Here is a 25,182-nt window from a genome sequence, read left to right on the forward strand (position 1 = left end):
TACAACTTTGGAACAAAAAAACCTCAAGCTTTAAAAAATCCTTGCATTTGAGGCAGGCCCTCAAAGTTAGTTTCTTAGCCTGAACTGAGAGAACTTTGGAAGCATCCCTAACATGGCAGTATCTAAATAGCACATGGGTCATGGGGCACAGAGGGGATGCGGATGGCGCTGTGGGTTAAACCACAGAGCCTAGGACTTGCCGATCAGAAGGTCGGCGGTTTGAATCCGCATGATGGGGTGAGCTCCTATTGCTCGGTCCCTGCTCCTGCCAACCTAGCAGTTCGAAAGCACGTCAAAGTGCAAGTAAATAAATAGGTACCGCTCCGGCGGGAAGGTAAATGGTGTTTCCATGCACTGCTCTGGTTCGCCAGAAACGGCTTAGTCATGCTGGCCACATGACCCGGAAGCTGTACGCCGGCTCCCTTGGCCAATAAAGCAAGATGAGCGCCGTAACCCCAGAGTCAGTCACGACTGGACCTAACGGTCAGGGGTCCCTTTACCTTTACATGGGGCACAGAGGGAGCCCACTATGGCACCAGCTCAGGGGCGCACTCGCGCACCCCAGTCCAGGAGAGTGGATGGCAACATAGCCACCCACTCTCCTCACTCTACTGGAGCTGGCGGCAAGGAAGCAGGAGCCAGGCGGGAGCAAGACACACAGAGGGCGATCTTCATCCTCCGTGCTCTCCAGCCCCTGGCACCGGCAGGGCGCAAGGGGGTCTCTGCAGGGGGGCACCTGATTCGCGCCCCCACAGATTGTGCACCCGGGGCCATGGCCCCCTCATGCTATGCCACTGCATGGATGGTAAAGCACCATTTTTCTTCATTGCTCTCCCCTTCCTTTGTTGTTTCTTGACTGCAGTACCATATAATTGGTTTTTGATACTGCTGAGGACTGGGGAAGCCAAGCTGGGGGGGAAAAGATTTATTCACAGGATACATGTGATATGAAAAATTGCCAGAAAATGGCAAGGGTGCTGCTTTTCTTTTATGCGTTAGGGAGTAATTTAACTCTGTTCAATTTGCGTAGGTGGGAAGGTGGAGAAAGCTGGTGCCAGGAGAATAAAACTACTTCTTTCTTTCTTTTTAAAAAAAGCCTGAACAGTGCAGAGTAAGCTGAAAAGGTATAGGATTCCAAAGCCCTCCAGAGTCAGACAGGGGCGCCCAGCTGTGCACTACACCTGCTGAGTACTAAATCTTTCTTTGAGGCCATCAATCTCCTAATGACTGCTGCTACTATGCCTCCTTAATTTACCTGGGATTTTCAGGCTGAATAGATTTCCCAATGAACAACTGTACGTTTAACAGCAGCTTAACAAACTCCGTATAGGTCACAACCAAAATGGTAGTTTCTCTGCCCTTATTCCGCTGGCTGTCATCATACTTTTTTTCCTTGGGCAGGCTGAGACCATTCCTAATGATAGGGTCCCCTTCATCTCACCATTTTTGCCAAGTCCCCCTGAACAAACAAAAATCTGGTTGAAAGCAGAGCAATGAAACTTTTGATTTTTGCTAACGTTCAGAATTTCTGCTTCTCTAAGCTGTTCGGTGAACGGCTCGTTATTATCTTTTCCCAGGATTTCAGAATGTATCGATAGTGAAGCGGAAACAGTCATGCAGTTGCGAAATGAGCTGAGAGACAAAGAGATGAAGCTAACTGATATCCGTTTGGAGGCCCTCAGCTCCGCCCACCAACTTGACCAACTTCGGGAAGCTATGAACAGAATGCAGGTAGGAAGGAACTGCAGCAACACACATGCAAACTTTAGAAAAACCCTGCTGGGCTTGCTTAGCCCAGCATCCTCACAAACAGGGGCAAACAGATGCCTGTAGGAACCCCCAAGCAGGACCTGAGTGCAACATCACTCTTCCTGCTTGTGATTCTCAGCAGATAGCATTCAGAGGCATACTGACTCCCAAAGCATTATTTTGTCCCTCCTGAACTGTCCTTCATTGCTCTGCTTTTATGAGAGAAGGAGAAAAACATTTCTATATCCACTTTCTCCACACTTTGCATCATGTTACGAACCTCTATCAAGTCTCCCTTTTTTAAGGTGATATCGGAAGTTTTATTTTCAGTCCCTTTCCTAATAATTCTCTAGCATGGCATTTGCCATTTTCATAGCAGGGTCATCGCCTTCATCAAGCTGTGCACTACAATCCCAAGGTCTCTTCCTTGGTCAGTCACTGTCAGTTCAGACCCCATGAGCAAATATGTGAAATTTAGTTTTGGTGTCTCTCCCCACCCCCACCCCCCCCACCGCATCACTCTACACTTGCTTACATTGAAATGCATTTGCCATTTTCCTCTCCGCTTACCCAGTTAGGAGAGATCCTTTCCAAGCATCTCCCTACCCCCTTTTGTTTTAACCGCCCTGAACAGTTAGGTACCGCCAACAAAACTTGGTTACCTCACTGCTCTCTCCTAACTCCATATAATCTATGGAAAGTTAAAAAGCACAAGTCCCAATACCAAACCTCAGGGAACTACACTTCCTATATGTATCTCCATTGGGGCAACTGTCCGTTTATTTTTACACTGTGATTCCTATTTTTTATTCAGTTGTAACTGATCCATATCAACACACACATCTACACGCTAAACCTAAAATTAGAGCTTCTCTGTAAAGATTTTACGTAACACTATATTTTTCATTCCAGAGAAAATACCAAGGCAAGACCCTTGAGCCATGCTCATTAAAGTTGCCACTAATTGTCACCAATGTGTGTGGATGGGCCATAGGGCGAGGCAAGGTGGTCACTCTTTGGTTACATTCTGCCCTGAATATATAGATATTATACATCCCCACATATCTGTCATTTCCACTTCATAAATCTGGCTCTTCAATCCCACCATTTTAATTATAATTCATTTATTTTACTTGCAGAGTTTATGGCTCTGTTATTTATTCAACATGGGTGTTCAAAGTGACATCCAAACATATATTAAAACCTATAAAATGTTCTGAAAACAATAATACCAAAAAACCATATAAGCAGCAGAGTAGAACCACATCCATCGTCAGAAAGCCCATTTAAAGCAAGACTTGAAAAAATGTTTCTCTAAAGTTAGCTTCTCTTTTGGTGCATCTCTGTTGTGCTTTTGGGCCTTGTTACATGGAAACGTGAGAGCCAGTGTAGTGTAGTGGTTAGAGTGCTGGACTAGGACTTGGGAGGCCAGAGTTCAAATCCCCATTCAGCCTTGAAGTTCAGTGGCTACTCGAGAGAGAGAGTGCACAACAGCCACCACATCATTCAGAAAGAAAAAACAGTACAGCTACAAAAAGTGCAGAGATCCCTGCAGGTCTCATTACAATTCAAAGAAGATTGCCATGAAAACTTTATCAGCTCTCATGTGTAATTCTGACTGATTGGGGGAAGACTGACTTTGGGAAGGCCAAGGTGAGGGGATGGATAAAGTGGGGAAGCCTGGTCTACCAGCAAAGCTTGAAAAGGAAACGACTTTGATTGAAAGCTGTTGGGGATAGTGAGAGACAGTGGACCAGCTCATAAACTGTATCTCATGTTTGTGTGTGTTCGTGTGTAAGAGATTTTTATCTCTCTTTGTGTATAAAAAAAGCTGAAAGGGCATGCACCTTCCATTCCCTTTTACTGGCTGTTTTCTTGTTCTAATCTAGAGTGAGATCGAGAAACTAAAGGCAGAAAATGACCGGCTGAAGTCGGAAAATCAAGGCAGCTGCAGCAGGGCCCAATCTCAGGTTTCCATTTCATCCTCTCCAAGGCAGTCCATGGGTCTTTCCCAGCACAGCCTGAACCTCACAGAGTCAGCGAGTCTTGGTGAGTAGGGCAGCCGACAGGTTTTATCCTGTAGCCGTAAATAAATAATAGCTGTAAATAATCGCTGGTGGCTAAGGTGTGAAGGTGGAAGGGCTGGGACAAACCCTTCCATTACAATATCATTGGCAGCTCTGTTTCACTTTGAAGCATAGCATTCCAGCTATGACTTCAGCTGTGCAAAATCATGTTGGGAGTCGGTTTAATTGCACCCATTTGCCAAAGTAAAATTTCTTTCGAGAGAAAACGCTGTTAATTTTTCTGTGGTCTTCCCTCATTTCTTCCATGTCTGTTCCAGATTGCAAGAGGAATGTCTTTCCATTATTTCAGGTCTTACGTACATTCCAAGAAGTGTGCGCTTCACAATTTCAAAAGGACCAAACCTGGCAGTGTTCACAGAATCAAGCAATTAAAAATCTAATTATCCAAAGCAAGCAACCGTTTGAAAGTTTGTGTAACATAGACACGTGCACCTACACTTTTCTTGATGCATAATTTTCCTCTATAAGGGCTGGAGTAAACACAGCCTTGCAGATATTCACAAAAAGAGTAATACTGTAGGGTATTTTTAATATTTTTTTGTAGCAGGGTAAATCAAGACCATGAACCTGCCCTTTAAGTTCACAAATTAATATCTGCTTCAGAGGTCCTGCTATTTGTCTCACCACTAGGAGAGGTTAGGTTGACTTCATCTTTCTTTAGTTGTGGGTGGGTCCTTAAAACTTATTTGTTCCACACAAAGCTTTTGAATGTCACTCATTTTACTCTCTCTCTTCAAAGGTGATTCTCGCCCCCACCTTTGTTCTCAATCTGTTTGTCATTGTCTTGGGTTGTATCCAATGCTAGTCCTACTCAGAGAAGACCCACTGAAATTAATAGACATAACTAACTCATGTCTTATTAATTTCAGTGGGTCCACTCTTAGTAGAATTAGATAGGGTTGTATGTTTAAAAAAAAGTTACAAATTTAAAACTTTTAAGTAGCTCGGGGACCCTTTTTGAGCTGAAAGCCAACTCGTAAATTATTTTATAAATGAAATAAATAATCATATGAGCGTATTTTCCCAGCTCACCATTTGTAACTAAAAAAGAATTTGTGTTTCCTGTCCACAGACATGCTGCTGGATGACCCCAGCGATGGTTCTTCTCGAAAAGAAGGTGGCAGGCATGTTAAAATAGTTGTCAGTTTTCAGGATGAAGTTAAATGGAGAGAAGTGAGTTATGTGTGGAGTTTGCTTTTCACATTTTTCCATTACACGTTATCAGAGACTAGGTCTGTTGGCATGCTACGTAGACTGAAGTTTTTGCAAGGAAACCCACATCGTTCACTATTTTAAGTATTTTTGTCACTTGAAGTCCTATCTGTAGTCTGAAGCAATGCAGTCAAGACTCAGGTTTTGTCACTAGTTTGCTTCTTGGAAATGACTAATGACCCAATGGCTGATCATAAGAATAATGTTATGCTTAAATGAATGGAAGGTTAAAGAAACTGCTTGAAGCAGGAACAAAAATGGGGACCTGGCCAGTCGGCCAGATCCTGAACTCCTCCAACCCCTGGAGCCCAGTTTTGGCTGACCACCTGTTACTCACCTGATTTCAGGTGAAACAACTTCAAAGTCAATCCCTTCAGGGCTTTGCTGTAATCCTTTGATCAGCTGCATGAAAAAGTTCCCCTTGGGAGAGCAGAACTATGGAATATTCCAAAGAGTGGAAAATCTACAGAAATAAGTTGTATGCAGTATTAGTCATACTCTGAGTAATCCCATTGAAATGAATGGACGTGATTAACCTAGGTCAATTCATTTCAGTGGGTCTGCTCTGTTGAAACTTTATTTTAGTGGGTTGCATCCAACTATTTCCTTAGTTTTCAAAGACTAAGAAAAAAAGGACTCTCCAACCCCGCCCTCAGAAGTACTTCCATTCTCAAAAGATCAGCTTTGGCCTGGTTCCCACTAGGACCTTTCCTTTATCACGGCTTCTAATGGGATGAGTATGCTTAGAGTTCTAGTCTAGACACAGTGCCAGCAGCCATGGATGTTGTGAAGTCCAGACCTGCTAGTACCCTAGGAACTTGGCATGAATAAAAGAGAAATTGAACCAAACTTGCTTAGCTTGGAGGAAGTTTTCAAGATCTGTCTTGTATAAGCTGAAACATGCCCTTTCTCCCGTTCACTGGTTTTAAATTAACTTTTAAAATAAACATTACTAGTGACGAGTGATCCAAGACCTAGATCAGGTGCAGGGTAATGAGAGAGGCACCTGTTTATCTGCAGAACTCGCCTGCTAGGTTTAGAAGGCTTGTAATGTCACATGGGAGCACATTTTTTGACTTCTAAAGGGATCTGTTGTAAGCTTCATGGTAACAATGATTTGCAGAAGTCAGCACGGGTTTGACACAAATGGTTCCTTCCAGACTAATCCTACCTGTGTTTTTAGATTGGATTCCTAAATTAGTGGATTATGGAAATGCTCTGGATTTAATTTAATTCTGGTCATAATTCAATAAATCATTTGACAACCCCCCCCCCCCATATATTTCAGTTAGCAAAGTGGTTAAATAGACTGCACTAGTGTTTAGGAACTTGGCACATAATTTGATGAGGTGCCAGTGAGCATACAGAATTCTTTGTGTCTAGGTTCTGCCCTATTTGCATAGGAAATCCCCAGTGTACATGCTTTCCTAGTCAAAGAATAGATCAGGTCTGCAATGGCACACATGTAGGGGTTATGTCTCAGCCCTGTCTCAACACTGAAGTAGCTTGGATGATGGTGAAATAATTTATATAGTGCTGCAACAGCACCATATTTGCCTTTCTTTTAACATATTTGTATGCCGTTAGGATTCCAGGCCTCGCCTCTTCCTTATCGGCTGCATAGGCGTCAGTGGAAAGACCAAATGGGATGTTCTCGATGACGTTGTTAGAAGGCTGTTTAAGGTGAACGTTGTTATTTTTGTTACTTCTAACAACTTGGATAGCTTTGAAAGCTATTCTTTTTTATTTAGGCAGAAAACTATTCTGACGGGTTCCTTTGCTGCATCAGTTTAAAGTGAGGCTTCCCCAAGGCCCGATGTACTGCAGCCTGCAAAACTTACTAACTTGAGCATCGTATTTCTCTTTATGTTGTATACATTATTTTTTTTACACCGCATATAATGTAGGCTTCTGAAAAGTCATTAAGTACTGGCTGCAGTGTGTGCTAAATAATCTTACTTTATTTCAACATTCAGATCTTTAAAACAAAAAAAGTCAAAAGAGAAGACCAAATACACAATGTGTATCTGGTCATATGGTACATCCTTCTTGACCACTGCATCCTCCCGGCTCCAGAGATTCAAATAAATGCCAACTGAGGATATGCAAGACCTGTACAGTGGTACCTCGGATTACATACACTTCAGGTTACAGACTCTGCTAACCCAGAAATATTACCTCGGGTTAATAACTTTGCTTCAGGATGAGAACAGAAATCGTGCTTCAGCGGCGTGGCAGCAGCGGGAGGCCCCATTAGCTAAAGTGGTGCTTCAGGTTAAGAACAGTTTCAGGTTAAGAACGGACCTCCGGAACGAATTAAGTACTTAACCCGAGGTACCACTGTACTTCCATTGTAATATGCAGTGTGGCAACTGTCACTTTTCCTCTGATACTTGTGATCTCACTGAAGGAAGAGGCTTCATGCATTATGCCATGGCCTGAAAGGGAGGAATGTAAGAAATACCTTGCTGGGTGAGGTCAAAATTCCACCTAATCCATTCTTTCCCACCAATGGGTCCACATATGTTGTTGAACCACTCCTCCTATCATCTCCAAAGCTTTTGCTGGCTGCAACTGATAGGAGCTGGGAGTCCAAGAACATTCAAGGACTCAACATCCAGGAAACACCTTGTCCAAAAGTAGACTGCCTGATGCCTCTGAAAGTTCACAACCAGGGTAGGGAGATGACAACACCCCCGTTGCTGTTGTTTTTGTCCAGCACCTGGCCTCTTTTCATAATGTATACGGGGCTTCATATGTGTCTGCACCTCTTAATTTAAATATACAGTGCATATACAGTACATTTCACATAGACAGAAAAGTCCTATATTAACTCTCTTACATGGAAACTGAGTGTGATGGTGCAACAAGGACTGAAATCTCTGGTGGGTCAGCTGATACGCTGTGTGGTTTTTGCATATATCTGTTACCCTTTCCCTCTCTTTACTATTTGATTAAAATAGACTTTGGGTTTGCCTTTCTTCATTGCACAAATTAGTTCGTTTTCAAAACAAAAAATGCAGTTGTGAAATTTCAATATTAGGGAACCAAGACCCTTGAAGATAAGGTTGATGTATTGTTATTATTCTTTTCTACTTCCCTTTCACAGGAATACATCATTCATGTTGATCCTGCGAGTCAGCTAGGGTTGAACTCAGACAGCGTCCTGGGATACAGCATTGGGGAAATCGTTCGCACAAATAGCATGGAGACACCTGAGCTGCTTCCCTGTGGCTATCTGGTTGGTGAAAACAATACCATATCGGTGACTATCAAAGGTAAATTATAGGTGATCCATTTGTTACTGTTCTTTGTAATTACAGGTCTTGCCAGGCGTTGGAGAAACCTCAGAGGAGCAAGAGACATTTTCATGGGTTTCTTTCTTCTTCCTATCCTTTTCATGTCTTTCTTTGAGTGAAAAGTTCCAAATGAAGAAGCATTCATGTTCACTGACATTAGGGTGGTTGCATAAAAAAAGGAACAGGGATCTTACACCTTGGAACTGCTGTATAGCAGATGGAATTTCAGCCAGTATTTTTGCTTGTTTGTAATTGTTGACTATCAGGCAAGCTTCGACTGCTGAAGTTTATTTATGTATATTTCAAGTTATTTATTTAGGCATTTCAAGAACTACGCTGATGCTGGATTTTAAGAGTCAGGTTATAGTACACATATTTTTATACGATCAAAGTGCTTTTTAAGTCGTTTCATGGTAACATTTCTACCTTCCAGATATACAGCTGTTCATACAAATGTTTAAGCTTGATAATTTTTAACAGGTGATAAACATTCCATCCCTATGTATTCTCCCAGCTGAAGTTCCATCTGCGGGATTCTAAGAATTGCTGACCTTTTTCACAGTCAATTCTCCCTGCTGACATTGCTTGTAGTCTCTCCCCCCCCCCCCCCGGTGGAAGTTTTTCTGCCAGAAAACATAACACTCCCTCTAATATTAAACTTTGGCAGCGAGTGCCAACAGCTATGTAGTCAAAACACAGCCACTAAGAAACAGAAGGGAAGTATCAATATGCTCAGAAGAATGCCTTGGTTTACAGAAATATGTGTGCAGATACATTTTTAAACAAAAAAATATGGAGGAAGAAAATATTTTTAAAGCTAAGAGAGAACCACCACCACCCTGGGGTAACCATGAAATATTGAATATCAGTTGGAGGGAGGGGGAACCCACAGAAAAGGGGCAAGGGGAAATGCAACAGATTGTCGTGGCTAGTGAGAACCCTGCCATGGCTAGCTGACTAGTTGGAATTCTGAACAGGAATAATCCACACTGCAATGTTTCATTGTAGTCTCCCTTGTTTATCCCATAATGTGCAAAACAAGATTCAACATATCACTTGGTTTTTCAGGGGAAACAGAAGTATTTTGAATTCAGAGGAAGTTTTTTGGGGTGGAGGCGGGAATGCTGTTTTAAAGTGAGGCATATTTACATGACAATCATAGTAAATGTGTAGAATCTGGAAGCATGAATCTACCCTCTTGAGCCTTGGCTTCTTAGAGCTAGTCTAAGGGGAGTGACTACTGTGTCAGGGTCCAGGAAGTGATCAGTGCTTCATTGGAAGTACCATCCACCTTGATGGAGGCACTGGTGTGTTTCCTCCTGTAAACCTAGAAGTACATAACAATAATCTAGAAGCACAGAAATGTCGAGTTGGAAGAGACCCCAAGGGTCATCTGGTCCAACCCCCAATGCAGGAATCTCAGTTAAGCACCCATGACAGATGGCCGTCCAACCTCTGCTTAAAGACTTCCAATGAAGGAGAGTCCATCAGCTTCCAATGGAGTTCGTTCCACTGTTCAACAACTCTTACCATCAGAAAGTTCTTTCTGATGTTTAGTTGGAATCTCCTTTCTTGTAATTTGAAGCCATCGCTTCGGGTCCTAACCTTTGGAGCAGAAGAAAACAAGCTTGCTCTATCTTCCATGCGAGAGTCCTTTAGATCAGGCATAGGCAAACTCGACCCTCCAGATGTTTTGGGACTACAGCTCCCATCATCCCTAGCTGGTCAGGAATGATGGGAATTGTAGTCCCAAAACATCTGGAGGGCCGAGTTTGCCTGTGCCTGCTTTAGATATTTGAAGATGGCTATCGGATCTCCTCTCCTCTTAACCAGGCTAAACTCCCTCAACCATTCCTCATAAACTTGATTTCCAGCCCCTTGATAATCACAGGACTTCAAGTGTGGTCTGGCCATGGCGGAATAGATTGAAGCTGAATCCTTATCAGACAGGTGTATTAAGTATCCTCAGTTCTGAGAGGTGGGAAGGCAGCTTGTTGTGGACAGAGTTGCACTCCCCTGAAGTGAGCAAGTTTAGGAAAGCCTATCCAGACACGTAGATGCTGAAATGTTTTAATCTATTTTATGGTTGGTTTTAATTATATTTAAATTGTTTTTCTTATAATTTAATTGGTTGTTGTAAACAACTTAGAGATTATGCTACAATAAAGTAGTTTATAAATTTTGTTAAATAAAATCTTCTGGAGATAACTTTTAGTTCTTAAGTTTTGAATGCCACATCTTCTGTTGTTACAGGGATTGCAGAGAATAGTTTGGACTGTCTGGTGTTTGAGTCCCTGATCCCCAAGCCTATTCTGCAGCGCTATGTGTCACTACTGATGGAGCACAGGAGAATCATCTTATCTGGCCCAAGCGGCACAGGAAAGACCTACCTAGCCAATCGTCTGTCAGAGTACATGGTCCTTAGAGAGGGCAGGGAGCTGGCTGATGGTGCTATTGCAACATTTAATGTGGATCACAAGTCCAGTAAGGTGAGTATTCATATAATTGACTTGCCCCCCCCCAAAAAAGTTTACTATTTACAAATCAAAATAATTTGTTCCTGAGCAGCAGAGTGGTGCGATAAAGGCCCTGATGCATTTGCCTGCCTTAGCAGGCATGCAGGTAACACTCTTCTTGTAGGGTGAGCTGATGTTTCTTCTAGGTGGGATCTGAAGGACTGTAATCTTAGGAGACGCCCGTGAACTCCCCAGCATGAAATCAAGTCATTTTATTTGTATGCTGCCTTTCCAACTTTTAAGACCATGTTCAAGGCGGTTTACAACGTATAAAAAGTAACATAACAAATGGAGCCAGATCCACCTAAATCACAAGATCCAAAATAAAGATACAAAAAAATAACAGCAGCAACAACCACACCCCAACAAAAAGCCCTCAACAATACCTCAGCCTAAGATTCTGTTCAGCAGCCTTAGCTTTTGTAGCTGGAGTCAGTCAGGGCCCTGCCCTCCCAGGCCATGTGGAAAAAGGCCTGCAAGAGGACCACTTTTTCTGTGTAGTGAAGAATAGTATTCAGTTACTAATTAATGTCCTCCTAGGAGTCCTCCATTTTGTAATGCTGAGCCTGTGTCCTGTGCAATGACATTCTTGGACCTGGTAGCTTTCTGTGGAAGGCTTTGTGCAGAAAACTAGTTGATACCTTGGTGACTTTACCTAGCCAAACCTGGCAGCCCGAATTTTGTTACCCTCATCCTGTCATGAAGCGCATGCTTTTCATGGTCCTGGCTCTCTCGTTACATGATCACTTCAAGAGAGATCTGTTAATGCCTACAGAGGCAATCTCAATTCTTTGGGAGTATCAGGGGACATCTGTGAACTGCCCCAGAATGAAAGAGGACCACCTTTTCCTGTCTCGTGTGAAATAGCATTTAGTGGGATCATAGTCAGCTTTTCAATTAAGATTCTAAACAAGACGTCAAATTCATCCGAGCTATTATATACTCTATTCAAAAGGTTATTTCTCTTGGGAGAATGTTGGCCCTGTGTAGTTTGCTATCACACCCTTAACAGAAGACTGTTCTGCCACTGAATCCAGCCACTTTCATGTCTTTCAAGATCTTCAAAAGAAATGCCTGAAAGCCAATTTTCTCTTTTTCATCTGCATCACAGGAACTCCGCCAATACCTCTCCAACCTTGCTGACCAATGCAATAGTGAAAACAATGCTGTGGAGATGCCTCTTGTGATCATCCTGGACAACTTGCACCATGTCAGCTCCCTGGGAGAGATCTTCAATGGGCTCTTGAACTGCAAGTACCACAAATGGTAACAGCATGTTCTGCCTCAAACTTTCATGAAAGGAAAGTGTGTTTGCTCCAGGAGCATTCCTTGAGACTTGACCTGGCTGGATCCAACTCATTAGTTGCTCATGATACTATTGAAATCAAACGTGAAAAATTAGCCATGGCTTTGTTCCCATTGAAATCAGTGGGATTTAACTGAAGCGACCTTTTTTAGGGCGTAATCCAAACTCCCCAATACCACCAGTAGTGTGGCTTTGCAGAGCAGGAAGGCCACTGTCTCATCCTCAGCCCTATCAGTCATGGCAGCAGAAGGTGCAGGGTTCAGGATAATTCGAGGCCATGCTGTTTTCAATGACATTAAGATTTGCTTGGGATCCAGTGGTTCCTGCGCTTGCTCAGCCTCACCCTTGGAACACCCAGTTCTGAGGCTTTCTGGTGGTTCATGCCAGTGAAGACCCCAGTAATGGGGCTTCCTGACCACCGGCATGTTCAGCAGGAGCCTAGTTGAGCCAGGAAAGCTTGTGGAGAGACATCTCTGCCTAATCCAAACCACCACCCCAGCCTGGCATGGGGGCTGATTTTTTCTGCCCATCTTGGTCCAACCCAGAATAAATAAAATGTATAAGACCTGCAACCAAAGATTTAGTAGGCTGGTGGGTTAGTTGATATTAAAATGTGGAATTTATCCACCCTGTGCAGTATTCTCCCCCCGCCCCCCATTATTCATTCACAGATTCTGTACCTTCTGTTTCTTAAGCAGATGAAACATTCTGAAATGTTCTGTAAAATCACAGATACTCTCAGCCAATACTGTGTGAGGGATGGAGAGGTCTGATCATGGTTGTTTAGGTTCAGATAGTTTTCCTTCACATGCCAGTGGTAGTAGCAAAAAAGTAGATAATGTGATTACTTAAAGATTTTCTTTTCTTTTTTTTACATACTGTGTTTTCTAGACGTTAATACTGACTGATCTGTTTCCCACAGTCCCTACATTATTGGAACTATGAACCAGGCAACTTCCTCTACACCAAACCTTCAGCTCCACCACAACTTCAGATGGGTGCTGTGTGCCAACCACACTGAGCCAGTCAAGGGCTTTCTTGGCCGTTTCTTGAGAAGAAAGCTCATTGAAACGGAGATTGGTGGCCGTATGAGAAATGCGGAACTAATTAAAATTATAGACTGGATTCCCAAAGTCTGGCAGCATCTCAACAAGTTCTTAGAGGCCCACAGCTCTTCAGATGTTACTATTGGTGAGAACTCAGAATTATCTGTTAGAGCTCTTGACGCATTTCTAAACACTTGGTCGAGAACATAGATTTCATCTCTACATAAGATAATAGTTTACCTTTTCCTTAGTGTCCTAATTACATTAAAAATGAGAGCTTTATGAGGCATGGAATCAGGTACATTACACTTTTTGTTATAATGTGAACCCTATAAAAATAGGCTGTGCCCAACTATTGAGGGAGCTTGATTTTAAATGCCTGCTTACTAAAGATGCCATAGCAAATGTTCAACTTGTAGATAAATCCTAGTCTATTATTATGGGTTAACTGGCTCCTTTGTTGGTGCAGTGCTTTATCCTAAGTGTACAATTCTTTCTCCTCTCTTGTCATTTTTTGCTTGATGTTGTGGCTGTAATTAAATCCATATTCACCAAAGATGCTTGGCATATGTAACCTCCTTTTTTCTCACAGGTCCAAGACTCTTTCTCTCCTGCCCTATAGATGTCGACGGTTCTAGGGTTTGGTTTACTGACCTGTGGAACTACTCTATTGTTCCCTATCTTCTTGAGGCTGTCAGAGAAGGGCTACAGGTAAGGAGCTTGCATATGAACTACACCTACTCAAAGAGTGTGGGCATGGGGGAATAACAGATACAGCACAACCTAGGTCTTCACGTCTCATTTATTTGTTTTGTTTTACTCTGTTTATACCCCACCTTTCCTTCAAGGAGCTCAAGGTGGTGTAGATGGTTCTCTTCCTCCCTGTTTTATCCTCACAACAACCCTGGGAGGTAGCTTAGGCTGAGAGGCCATGACCGGCCCAAGATCTGCTCCCCCGCCCCCAGGTGTGTTTTATTTGCTCAGATTTGAACCCTGGTCTCCCAGGTATCAGCCCAACCCTCTAACCACTACACCACACTGTCTCTCCTTCAAGCCAGTCACAGCCCACCAACCATTTAATAGCCTGACAGGAGCTTGGCAAACCCAAGTATGCCTCAGAAGCTTGTGAGGGAACTCTCCTTATGAGAGCATTAATGTTGGGCAAACTCACTCAGCAACAAGTCCCCGACGGGCATTGAAAAGAAGAGTATTTCCTTCCCCCACTTTTGACATTGTTTGGCTTTTGGAGTCACGAGTTATGCAGACTTGCATTAATGCTTTCTTTAGCTTGGAAAGGAATTGCACCAATACCCAGTGGGTTAGACCTAGACTTGCTGGGAACACAACTCTGTTAATGGGACTCGGAGGAAAGCGATTTTCACCAATTCCTCCTGCAGCCCTCTCTATGCTCTGTTGGGCGACACTCACAGTGTTGGAGCCTCCACTGGATCAGATTCTGCTAACTAAATTAGCTTTTCTTTTCATGCAAGCACATGTCTGGAGCTATCTCACTCCATTTATTACTATCTTTTTAACAACACAGTATTCTTTGCATTGGAGTAAGATGTGGGGAAAGGACACTTCTCTCCGTAATTCAAGTAGTTTTGTTTGTCTTATCATTCAGAAGAACAAAGCAAAAGCAATGTAATTAAACTAGTTGTAACATTTTTGTAGAGGGTTTTTTTTTTAAAAAAAGAAATATATATTAAATTCCTTTATGGTGCTTTAGGAGTCATTAAAGTGATTTAGGAGTCTTTTAGGACTGATTGAACTGATAGTGCTTAGTATCTTATTACAAGTTCTAATTGTTCAGCAGTTTCAATCAGCTCAGACAACACTGCTATTGTTATCTCAGCCAGCATATCTGTGAAACAGACATGATAACTGCTGGTGACTCTGCATCTTAATCTATTTTGTGTTTCATGTTCCCATCCTCAACAAGTCAGTAACCATCTCAGTCTTGTAAGAAAGGACACCATTTGCTGCTGATTGTTTCCCATAGGAATGTATGGGGATTCCTGTGGTTTTTCAGTGTCATAACTTGCTGGATGCACGGTGATCTGAAAGCATATTTCAGACACTTAAATGGCCTTGAATAAAGAAGAAAAAAAGGGGAAATAGTGTGATAAGTTTATAACCTTAGCTTTAAGATTTAAGATATTATTCCACATTTTTGGGAAAGGAAACTTGAAAGTGGAACTGGAATTTTATAAGCATCCATTTGCCAGGTTGAATCTCTGTCTTTGGAGTAGATATCCTCTTCTTTCCTTGTTCCACCTGGTGTCCTGTGCTTCATGGTGGGTTCTTCTGACATACCATTTTGTTTGAGTGAGAGTCCCTGATTTTGGATTATATGGCACCACCTAGCGGACAAATTTGCTCAGTAACCATTTGGCGTGCTCTCAGAGTAAAGCGTGAATTCTGTTAATTATTTAAACACACACCCTGCTTTCTGAGAAATCTCTACAAAGCATGTTTCACTGTATATAGAATTGTTTTATTTTATACATACTGTAATGTTTGTAGAACAATTCTGGATAGAGGAAGAATATACTTTGTAGCAACACCATGCTATATAGGTTCCTAAAAGTTGTCAAATCAGATATGTCCTACAGAAGCTTCAAACTGTCAAAATCCAAAGGTAGCAAAATACGTAGACAGAGATTCCGTCTACCTCAAGTGTATGGTTCAGTATTTCCCCCTCTTGTGTTTCTAAATGCCTTGGTCAAGAGAATGTTCACCATAATATATATATATAGAGAGAGAGAGACTGTAATGGCCAAATGAATAAATGTACCACCCAATTTTTGTTTTAACTAATTGACTGGTTCGAAGGAAGACTGTTGAGAGCTCCCCAGTATTTTCTTTTAAAACTTAAGTTAAAATTTAACACTTAGGTTATGAAAGAGATGAATAGGAATAGGACTTTTTTTTTTGTCATCTAACCCACTGCAGTCATGGGTTGCTCTTGAAATCTTTATGCCTGGAACGCTAATGACATTCTGATGTTCTCATAATGTATCTTTGCTCCCCGTGGGGTGGGTCTGCTTAATGTTCCACCATGTAAGCTGTCAGAACAGAGAAGTATAGCAAGTGAAAAACAATCCCCAAAAGGGCAGCCACCTTAAACTCTGTATTACAAGCATGAAAACATGAGCATTCATTTTCCTCTAGAAACCACTTTCTGTAACTTCAGCTTTCATCTTGCTCAAATGGTTTTGGCTGGCCCAAGACACTTCGTGTAAATACATTCACAAAAAGCCATGGCTCCACAGAGCATGGTTTGTGGTGTCTTTTTGCAAGCTACAGTCAAATCAAACCGCCTCTTCAAAGTGGCGAGGACATGCGTGTTTGAAGTCAAAGACTAAAATGTGTGGAATCACCTGTTCCTTGGAAGCTTTTTGGCACCAAAGCTGGGGAAGCTTGCCAAGCACTGAACTGTAGTTCTTTGATGACTTTGAAGCCAAACATTCAAGCAAACAGTTTGGCAAGGGCACTTCTGAAGCTTCAACCACATTTGGTCTAAAAGGACAGGAGATCAGAGAAGCTTCATACCTCTTTTGTTGTTTACAAATTCTGAGAGGAGACGGTTGTCTATCCCTGAGTGCTTCCAGACAACCTGTTTATTGAGTATTCATCTTGATTTGTTTGCAGGGAGATTAGGCAACACAGGCTATTTAAAGACCATTCATTATGAATTGAGGGGTTGGGGGCGGCGCTGATGACATTATGTGAAACCAAGTGTTATCCCGCACTTTCCTGTGCATTCCCCTTTTGCTTGCCTCGTTGCTCAGTTCTCATGAGCTGGCCAGCCCCATTAGTCCTTACTTTCAATTCACATGTACTAAGAGTTCATCCTAGGTACCTGCAACACATAAAGATCCCATGGTTGCGTGTGATATATGATATGGTAGGGGCACTTTGGTCCCACCATTCTCCTTGAGGAAACCCCCATAAACGTCTGAGGAATCCCAGGCTTTCTCAGAACACAGAAAACCATTGCTGTGATGGTTGTGACCTATGAGAAATCCAGATGCTCAGACACCTCCAAATGCTTGGGAATCACCATTCCACATCAGTTGCAATGAACAGGCAACCCAGGAACAGTTAGAGCTTGGTGCTTAAAGGAGGAAGCACGCAGAGCTCTGGTTGTTCTTGGCCCAGACATTTTTTACACAATGGGAGATTCCTCTTGTGAAATGTCATGACAAACCAAGAGGCTATACCTTAAAGGCCTATATATCCCCACCCCACTCACTATCCTCCACCCCTCCCCCTCTTTTCTTCCCAACTTTATACTGTATGCAGCACTAATGCCTCGCAACAAAGAAAACTGATCTGTAGAAAACACAACTTGAAAAAAGAGACAATGCACATATTTTTGAAAACTAGGAAATCTTTAATAGAAATTTGTTTTTGTTTTTTTAAAGGGCCTATATATTGAAAAATCTAATCTTTTAATGAGGGACGATGTCTTGTTCTTGCTTGCAGTTGTATGGAAGAAGAGCACCATGGGAAGACCCTGCCAAATGGGTAATGGACACTTACCCATGGGCAGCCACCCCACAACACCATGAATGGCCTCCCTTGCTGCAACTGCGGCCAGAAGATGTTGGATTTGATGGGTACTCCATGCCTCGGGAAGGTTCAACCAGCAAGCAAGTTCCACCTAGTGATGCCGAAGGAGATCCTCTGGTGAGATTTCTCAGCTAGTCAGCAGCACAAATTTTATTGTGTTGAATGTTGTATCATTTGGAACCATTGAGACTTGGTCCAGGAAGGCACAGGTGGTCTGTATAATATACACACACATGACCCCAGTCTAGCCCCATATGTGGTTTGTGGCTCATCCTAGAAGTTTAGAATTGTGTTGCAGATGTGATGGTGTCTACTTGGCTTGCAATGTCTGTGTGATTGCTTTGTGTATGCTGTGCTGACCTTACAACATGTTCTATGAGAAGCATCTCTTAAGTTTTGGAGGGAGTAAAACAGTGATTACAAACAACCTTGGAAACTTATCTCAAGGCCATGCCTTCTGCAAATTCTTTCACTGAGCATATTATGGTAATGGTGCCCTTTTCATGTTACAACAGCACCACAGAAGCTGCTTTTTCCATGGATTCATCGTATGGCACTGTTATGTGAGTGGTCTTGCCCATTACAAACAAATGGGCAGGACCAATTATGTGGGTCCCAAAATCTGTTATACTGTCAACTGGCTGCAAAAGACACACACTTCAGCATCAATGACATTGCATGTGACTTGCAAAAGGGACTTAGATAAGGGGTGGGGAATCTAATCCCCTGAGGCTGCATGCATCCCTAACTTGATGCAAGTCTGAGGAGCCAAGAGAGAGGAGATGGGCGGGGGGGGGGGGGCAGATGGACCCTGGAGAACATCAAAATGAACAGAGCAATAGAAGGAGGATGTTTGCAAGCAGTCGGTTCACACTTCCAGCAAGAGCAATCATACTCTCCCCTGGCAGCCCACTGAGAGGGGAGAGAAAGGGGTGGGCCCTTGACAAACATTGTTTTTCGCCCTGCCCAACATTGGCATGTGAGCCGCAACAGATCCAAGTGTTCATTGACCCTGCATTGCATGATGCAATGGAGATGGGTAACTTATAACCTCAAGAGAAAGGTTGAAATGTTTGGCATGATCTGCTACTAGGACAGAAGGGTTTTTCTAGCTTGTCCAGCAAGCTAGTTCCATTTCACCCAGCCTAACTCCAATTCTGTTTCCACCACATAGCTACTGCCAGTAGTCCATAAACACCAAGGAAGAATTGGTTGCCGAGTCTACCCTGCTTATGTAGGTGCTGGACTTCTTGTGGCATTGAACGCTAATTGTGGGGCTTATGCAGCAAGCAGAGCAAGTGCTTAAACAGGCCAATAAATAAATGTGGAAATAGAGCCAACATTCAAGTAACACCGCTTGTCCTCTTGTGATATTTCCTCAGATGAACATGCTGATGAGATTGCAGGAGGCAGCTAACTATTCAAGCCCGCAGAGTTACGACAGTGACTCCAACAGCAATAGCCATCACGACGACATCCTCGATTCATCTCTGGAATCAACATTATGATGCGACAATAGCAGAAGTGGGTTATTTCCCATGGTCCATCTCCTGCCTTGCTTAGAAGACATAATCACCAAACCATGAAGATCACTGGTCTTTAGTCCAGCTGGACATCTCAGTATTAGAGCTGCAAGAACAATAGAGACACTATTCCGCCCCTTCTGTTTCTCCCCCAACCACCCCCTTTTCAGTCTCAAATATGGGTGCAGGCAACCCGGTTGATGTTTTTGAATTGTGTTTTTATTTCCCTTAATAATTAGAACTGCACTACTTTGTTTTTGTTCTTTTCGACATTGCTGTGAGCTCACATGCCTAAGACACTGAATACATGTTTTTTTCCCATACCAACAATTACATTAGTCATAGTAATTTGTGGTGGGCGTGGAGGACGAAGGAACAAAAAATGCTCACCTACAAAGCTATGAAGCAAAAGAGCTTTGTGCCATGTACTGTCCAGAAAGGGAGAAAAGGGAGTGGATCTTGCCTATGCTGCTTCTGACCAAACTCATTCAGTATTCACTGAACTTAAACATCATCTTTCAGTCTAACCTCATCTACAGATAGTTCTGGTGCTATAAAATATTTGCTTGCCTTGATAATGTTCCACAAAAGGCAAAGAGCTGAGAAACAGGGAAAACACGTGCGCACACACGTACACACACACACACACACACACACACACACACTCTTATGGTGTTCTCTAGTTAGAGATCTGGCTTTTTATGTTTATGTATTTAGTTTTCTTTATATAGGTGCAGATGTGAGGCTTAATCCACCCCGAACACAGATGTTGCACATCATTTGCTACTTTCCAATGGAGCCATGAACCTTTGAGCCACAACAGCATGTTGTGGACTATGACCATTTTGGCCAGGATTCAAAGTAATGCGTAGGAAAACAAACATACCCACAGCCTGTGTTTTACTTCCACTTTTTGCTTTAGCAGTTGTCACCGCTGAAAAGGCAAGTGGCTTTTAAAACTAGATTGCAGCTTATCTCTTCAGGAATAGGATCTGCATCAGGGAAGATTGGAAGCAAAACTCCAGTTTTCATCACCCATGGATGCACATCCGTTCTTTGCATAGCTGCCCATAGCTGAAGGGTGAAAACACGCTTAATGAACACTTCCGGTTTTAGTTACACTGTTACTTAACCCAAACATTTACCAAAAGTTTATACAGCAATTGTTTAGCCTTCACACTGGCCAAGTACAATTTTTTAACACTTCATCCTCATGCCTCAAAATAAACTATTTTTGAAACGCCCTCATTTTCAAAAGCCACTTGTCATGAGGGATGAGAATCCACTGTTTTTCAGTACAAAAACACTAAAGCCTATTTGGACTCCTGGAACTTGTTAAATCATTTTTATTAAGCCAGGTCTTGCGTAAAGGAGAACTGTGTCTTTAAAGATTTTATTTTTTTCTTTGAAGGGTCGTGGTTTTGAACCTATCTGGTTCTCAGATTCTCCTTTTCCTCCTTGCCCAAACGCACAGAGTAAAGATTCGTGTTTTTTTTAAAAAAAATTTAAAAATCTTGGTGCTTCTGCTGGGGAACAAGAACACCTCACAAAGAATTGCATTCTGGTTTGTGTTTTTCTGTTTGAAATATACAACTAGTCAGCTGTCTCAGGCTACCACAGCTAGAGCCACAGTCAAAACACACACACACACACACACACGCCTTTTCAGCTATCTTTGGGTGCTGATTTTTTTCAAAGTGATGCCTTACCTACTTTCTACTAATTGTGTTTGAATTCCATTAGTGCTGCATATGATGGGGTTTTTTTATTTAAACAAAACAGGGCTATAGGAGTCATCTCTTGGAGTACAATTATGTGAGTTGCTGTGAATACTGTTTGTAATAAGATAATTGAGATTTCTTCTGGTTTTTTTTAAAAAAAGTGACAATAACTAAAAGAGTGGGGGGAAAATAAGAGGGAGAGGGCTTTTCAGAATGTCCATATCAACTTACAGCTAACAGTTTATTGGGCAAATGTTTATCTACTGGAGGCAGAAACAAATATTCTAGGATGCTGTACAGCATCACTGCTAGAATCTTTTGTTTTGTTTTAGAACATGCAGGCTAGATGTTTGTCACCATTTTGAAAAGAAAGTGTTACCGTAAATCTTTGTAGGGTTAATATGATGCAACAGACACAAGAGCCCTCTTCAGACATTATAAATGTCAAAGCGTATAGGACAGTCTTCAGCAACCTAGTGCCTTCCAGAAGTTTTAGAGGGCACCAGGCTGGCAAAGGGCAACGTAAGAGCTCTCGCCCCACTTCCAACCTCATTGCGTTGAGCAGCAAGGTATATAGGGGGCTTGTAAATGGGTACCCCTGAGCATATTTACAAGCCTCTCTGCAATCAGGAACGCCAGTTGTGCAGAGGTTTGTCAGCATGTTCAGGTGAGCAAACTTACAATCCCACTTCAGTCCTTACCATTCAACACAGCAAAGTCGGGTGGAGGAGAGCAGGACCGCTACACAGTGTTCCCTGCCTCCAAGACATCCAGAACCTGGTGGTGCAGCAATGAAACTGCTATCACATTTGCAAAGCTAAGCAGGATCTGCCATGATTTCAAATTGGATGGGAGACCACGTGTTGAGATTCCTGCAATGAAGTGGGTCAGACTAGATGACATTCAGAGTCCCATCTCTACAATTCTATGATTCTAATTATCACCTGTGATTCTAACTTTGTAATGCCTGAAGAGGACTATGGTAATGCTACCATGTCTCATGAAAGAGTAAGGGTTTTTTATTATACCTCATAACTATCTGCTTTTGGTGACGTGTAAATTTAATCTGTTGTGTTTGGAGTTTTTTGTGAACTTGCTCCCATTATGTTTTTCTAGAACTAATGGCCTGTTGAATTGTTGAACCAGAATTGCTTGAGTGTTTCATCATAACCAGATAGAAGGAAGGTATTTAGCTAACCTTCTTAATTCTCACCTGGTTGCTGAAAATGGGCCACAGTGATCCACAGCCCTAAGCAGATCCATCTAACATGCTGGAGAGAGCTAGTTTTTTAGCTCCCTGCTTCTTAGGACCTCTTGCGGGACAGTTTTAAAAGATTCTCCCAGGTCAAAAAATCCCTTCATCATCCTAGAAAATGATTCTTTGCCTTCTCCCTGAAGTGCTATCTTTACACTTGCAGTTTTTTTTAAAAAAAACAACAACAAACAACCAAGCACCAGCATTAAAATAGGAGATCCATGTACATTTTGAATGGTATAGTCCCAGGAAATTTGTACTGCATGCCTTTTATAAATGTTTGAATAGATTCATCATACCCAACATTGAACACAGTCTGGACTTCTTTCAGCATAGCACTTTCCTTCATAGGAATATGTGTTGTTCTCCGTTGAAATAATTTTGAAAGAAAAAGAAGTTTAGAGGAAGACCACTTGCATTGGGAAAGACCCATCTGTGTCCCATTGGAGATTAGTTTCTACATTGCATGTTTTTAAGCAGTTTCTGTTTCGCACCCCATGGATGTTGTAGTTGGAGACCCATACATCTTGAGTCTTGCAGAGTTCCTAAATTCATACCCTGACTTGCATGATTCAGTAGCAACCACACACCCTACCTGGAACCCAGAGCTTGCCTAGAAGGAGGTGCACGTCATACGGGCAATATATTTTGTTGTATATGTGAGGCTTTCCCCCAAGTCCGGGATTTACAAACTAGGGGAAGATTCACCTAAGTTGCTGTGTACAATGAATGAGGTCTGCTCATGCAATGGGACCTTCCTCCCTCTGCATCCCATAAATCTGTTCTGGAGGGTTGAGGGAGACCATAGAACAGGTTTGGGGGGTACAGGGGAGAGAAGAAGAAAACTCATTGTGCAAGCAGACCTCGTTCCCTGTGTGTGTACCCCAGTTAGCACAGTGTTCACCCCAAGTGATGATATAGTGCAGGTTGGAGTCAGGCATTGCACCTGTATGGCAAGATCTGCATGGAACTATGTAGCATGAATGATTCCCAGCTGCCATGCCTTTAGCATGCAACATTTTAAAGTCTTGCTGAAAGCATAATTGCCACATAGTTAATAGTGCCAAGAAAAGTATGCCCTAGAAGGGTTCCCATCATCTCCTGCCTTTTCTCTGCTGAAAACAGAGGGATCCTGTTTAAAGTAAATCAACCAATGAGGGGGTTTTTTTCCAGCCAGTGGGGACTTTTTTCCTATGGGAACTGTGGAATCGGGTTCTTGATGTGTCTATGCATAGGCTCATAAGAAACATTCAAGGATTCTGTTCACCCAATATGGAAACTGGCCTGAGGAATAAATGTATTGTGTATAAATCTAGGTAAACAATGTTTATTACAGTTGTTTCCCTATGGCTAAATTATACAATTTGATTCCCAACCACAACCACCCCTTGTATCTGTTTGGAATTGACATTTAGAGTTTGCTATTTGTCATTTCCAGTCAAGTCTCCTCCTCTGCAAAGTGGTTTCTGTGAAGGTACATTAACAACTTTACCCTGTTGCGCAAGTCCAGAAACTTCCTTATAAAAGTGCCGCAAATTTATCCTGATGCTTCTGCTGTCTGGTCCATTTCAAAGGAAAGAGCAACTCTTCATATGTAGAAAGCAAAAACCACGTATGGAGATGATCTCTCCAGTGAAATGTGTGGAAAAATTTTATTTAGCCGAAGGCTTTGTTGTCCAGCCAGACTGAATTGGGAGCACTGAGATTTCACAAACATCAAGACACACAATAATTATTTACAGGAATTATGTGGCTGGGGAAAGCAGTATGTGGGATCTCGACTGACATCAGATATATAGCCTATTTGACTCCTTTTACAAAATCTCTATGCTGGGTATTCAGGTTTTTCCCCTCTCCTGCATATCCTGTTGCCATGACCAGGAAATGAATTCTATCTTTTTATTACCATAGTTTGTGTCACTGAAAAATAATTTACATTGAGCAACTTCATCCTTTTGGATGATCAGACAACTTCAGTATCCTTTCTGAAACTTCGGGATTCAGGGTTACCTGTTGTGCACATTTCTTACCTAGCTCTTCTTTTCAACATTGATAAATAAACATTCCTTCCCTTTTTAGAATGATGAAATACTTCATCTGAGTTGCTTCCAGTTTTGCCTTCCCTCAACCCGCCCCACAAATTGGAATTACTTCTTGTTTTTAGTGCAAGACTCTATGCAACAGTCGTGTTTTGTTATAAATTGGAAGCATGCAAAATATTTCTTTCCTTCATAACTGTCAAGAATTGTACAAGTCATATATTGGATTTCTTTTTTTTAGGGTGATGGTGCAGAAACAGGGAGGGGTTGGTTAGTTCCTCCTCCTTTTTGGTATATTTTGGAGAGACAAATAAACCCCTTACAATATTGCATTGGTGATGCTGACATTTTTGATATTCTGTGTCTTGAAACTTGTCTAAATGTGACAATTCCCTTTTAAGGAAAAGGAGAGAGCGAGGGGGGAAAAAACACATGGAAAAAAATTGTGGAGATTAAATGGAAGGTTGCTGTTTTGATCTAGTTGTTTCCAGTGGAACCATTTATGAGAAAAGTTCTCTTTTAAGATGTACATTTTTTTTCATTGTAACATAGAACTGTAAATATTTGATTACAAGTGCTGCATTTTGATGAATTTTTTCTAGCCATTTTTAAAGAGAAAAACTAGGAATTGAGTATTTTGTGTACAGTATGATGTTTACCTCCGCCGTACCATCCCTATTTAATTTTCTGTTACCATTTAGGATTGGAATCTGCCGTTGGTCTGTTCTGGACCATGCCTCCCTCTGGCCTGCCCTTCTCACCCCTGTCCTGTGTCATGGAGAATAAAGCTAATGATTGTACCAGTCTTAAATTATTCATGATTCAATAAATTTGATGATTATTTATTCAGA

At 42.1% G+C, this 25,182-nt stretch overlaps 1 protein-coding gene across 9 annotated transcripts in view; it reads left to right on the plus strand.

The window, feature by feature from the left end:
* The window catches only part of NAV2 (neuron navigator 2), a 528,711-nt gene extending 503,529 nt beyond the window's left edge, over positions 1 to 25,182 (plus strand). For all 9 annotated transcript variants that reach the window (XM_080982305.1, XM_080982307.1, XM_080982300.1 and 6 more), the window contains 11 exons: positions 1,578 to 1,731; positions 3,639 to 3,798; positions 4,909 to 5,009; positions 6,636 to 6,731; positions 8,158 to 8,326; positions 10,601 to 10,836; positions 11,975 to 12,129; positions 13,092 to 13,360; positions 13,808 to 13,926; positions 17,707 to 17,910; positions 19,176 to 25,182. In XM_080982305.1, the coding sequence (XP_080838431.1) occupies positions 1,578 to 1,731; positions 3,639 to 3,798; positions 4,909 to 5,009; positions 6,636 to 6,731; positions 8,158 to 8,326; positions 10,601 to 10,836; positions 11,975 to 12,129; positions 13,092 to 13,360; positions 13,808 to 13,926; positions 17,707 to 17,910; positions 19,176 to 19,301 (1,789 nt within the window). In that variant the 3' untranslated portion in view covers positions 19,302 to 25,182. The remainder of the gene's footprint in view (positions 1 to 1,577; positions 1,732 to 3,638; positions 3,799 to 4,908; positions 5,010 to 6,635; positions 6,732 to 8,157; positions 8,327 to 10,600; positions 10,837 to 11,974; positions 12,130 to 13,091; positions 13,361 to 13,807; positions 13,927 to 17,706; positions 17,911 to 19,175) is intronic.

This window comes from Podarcis pityusensis (assembly GCF_964106645.2).
Source record: "Podarcis pityusensis genome assembly, chromosome: 1".
NCBI classification, from domain to species: domain Eukaryota; kingdom Metazoa; phylum Chordata; class Lepidosauria; order Squamata; family Lacertidae; genus Podarcis; species Podarcis pityusensis.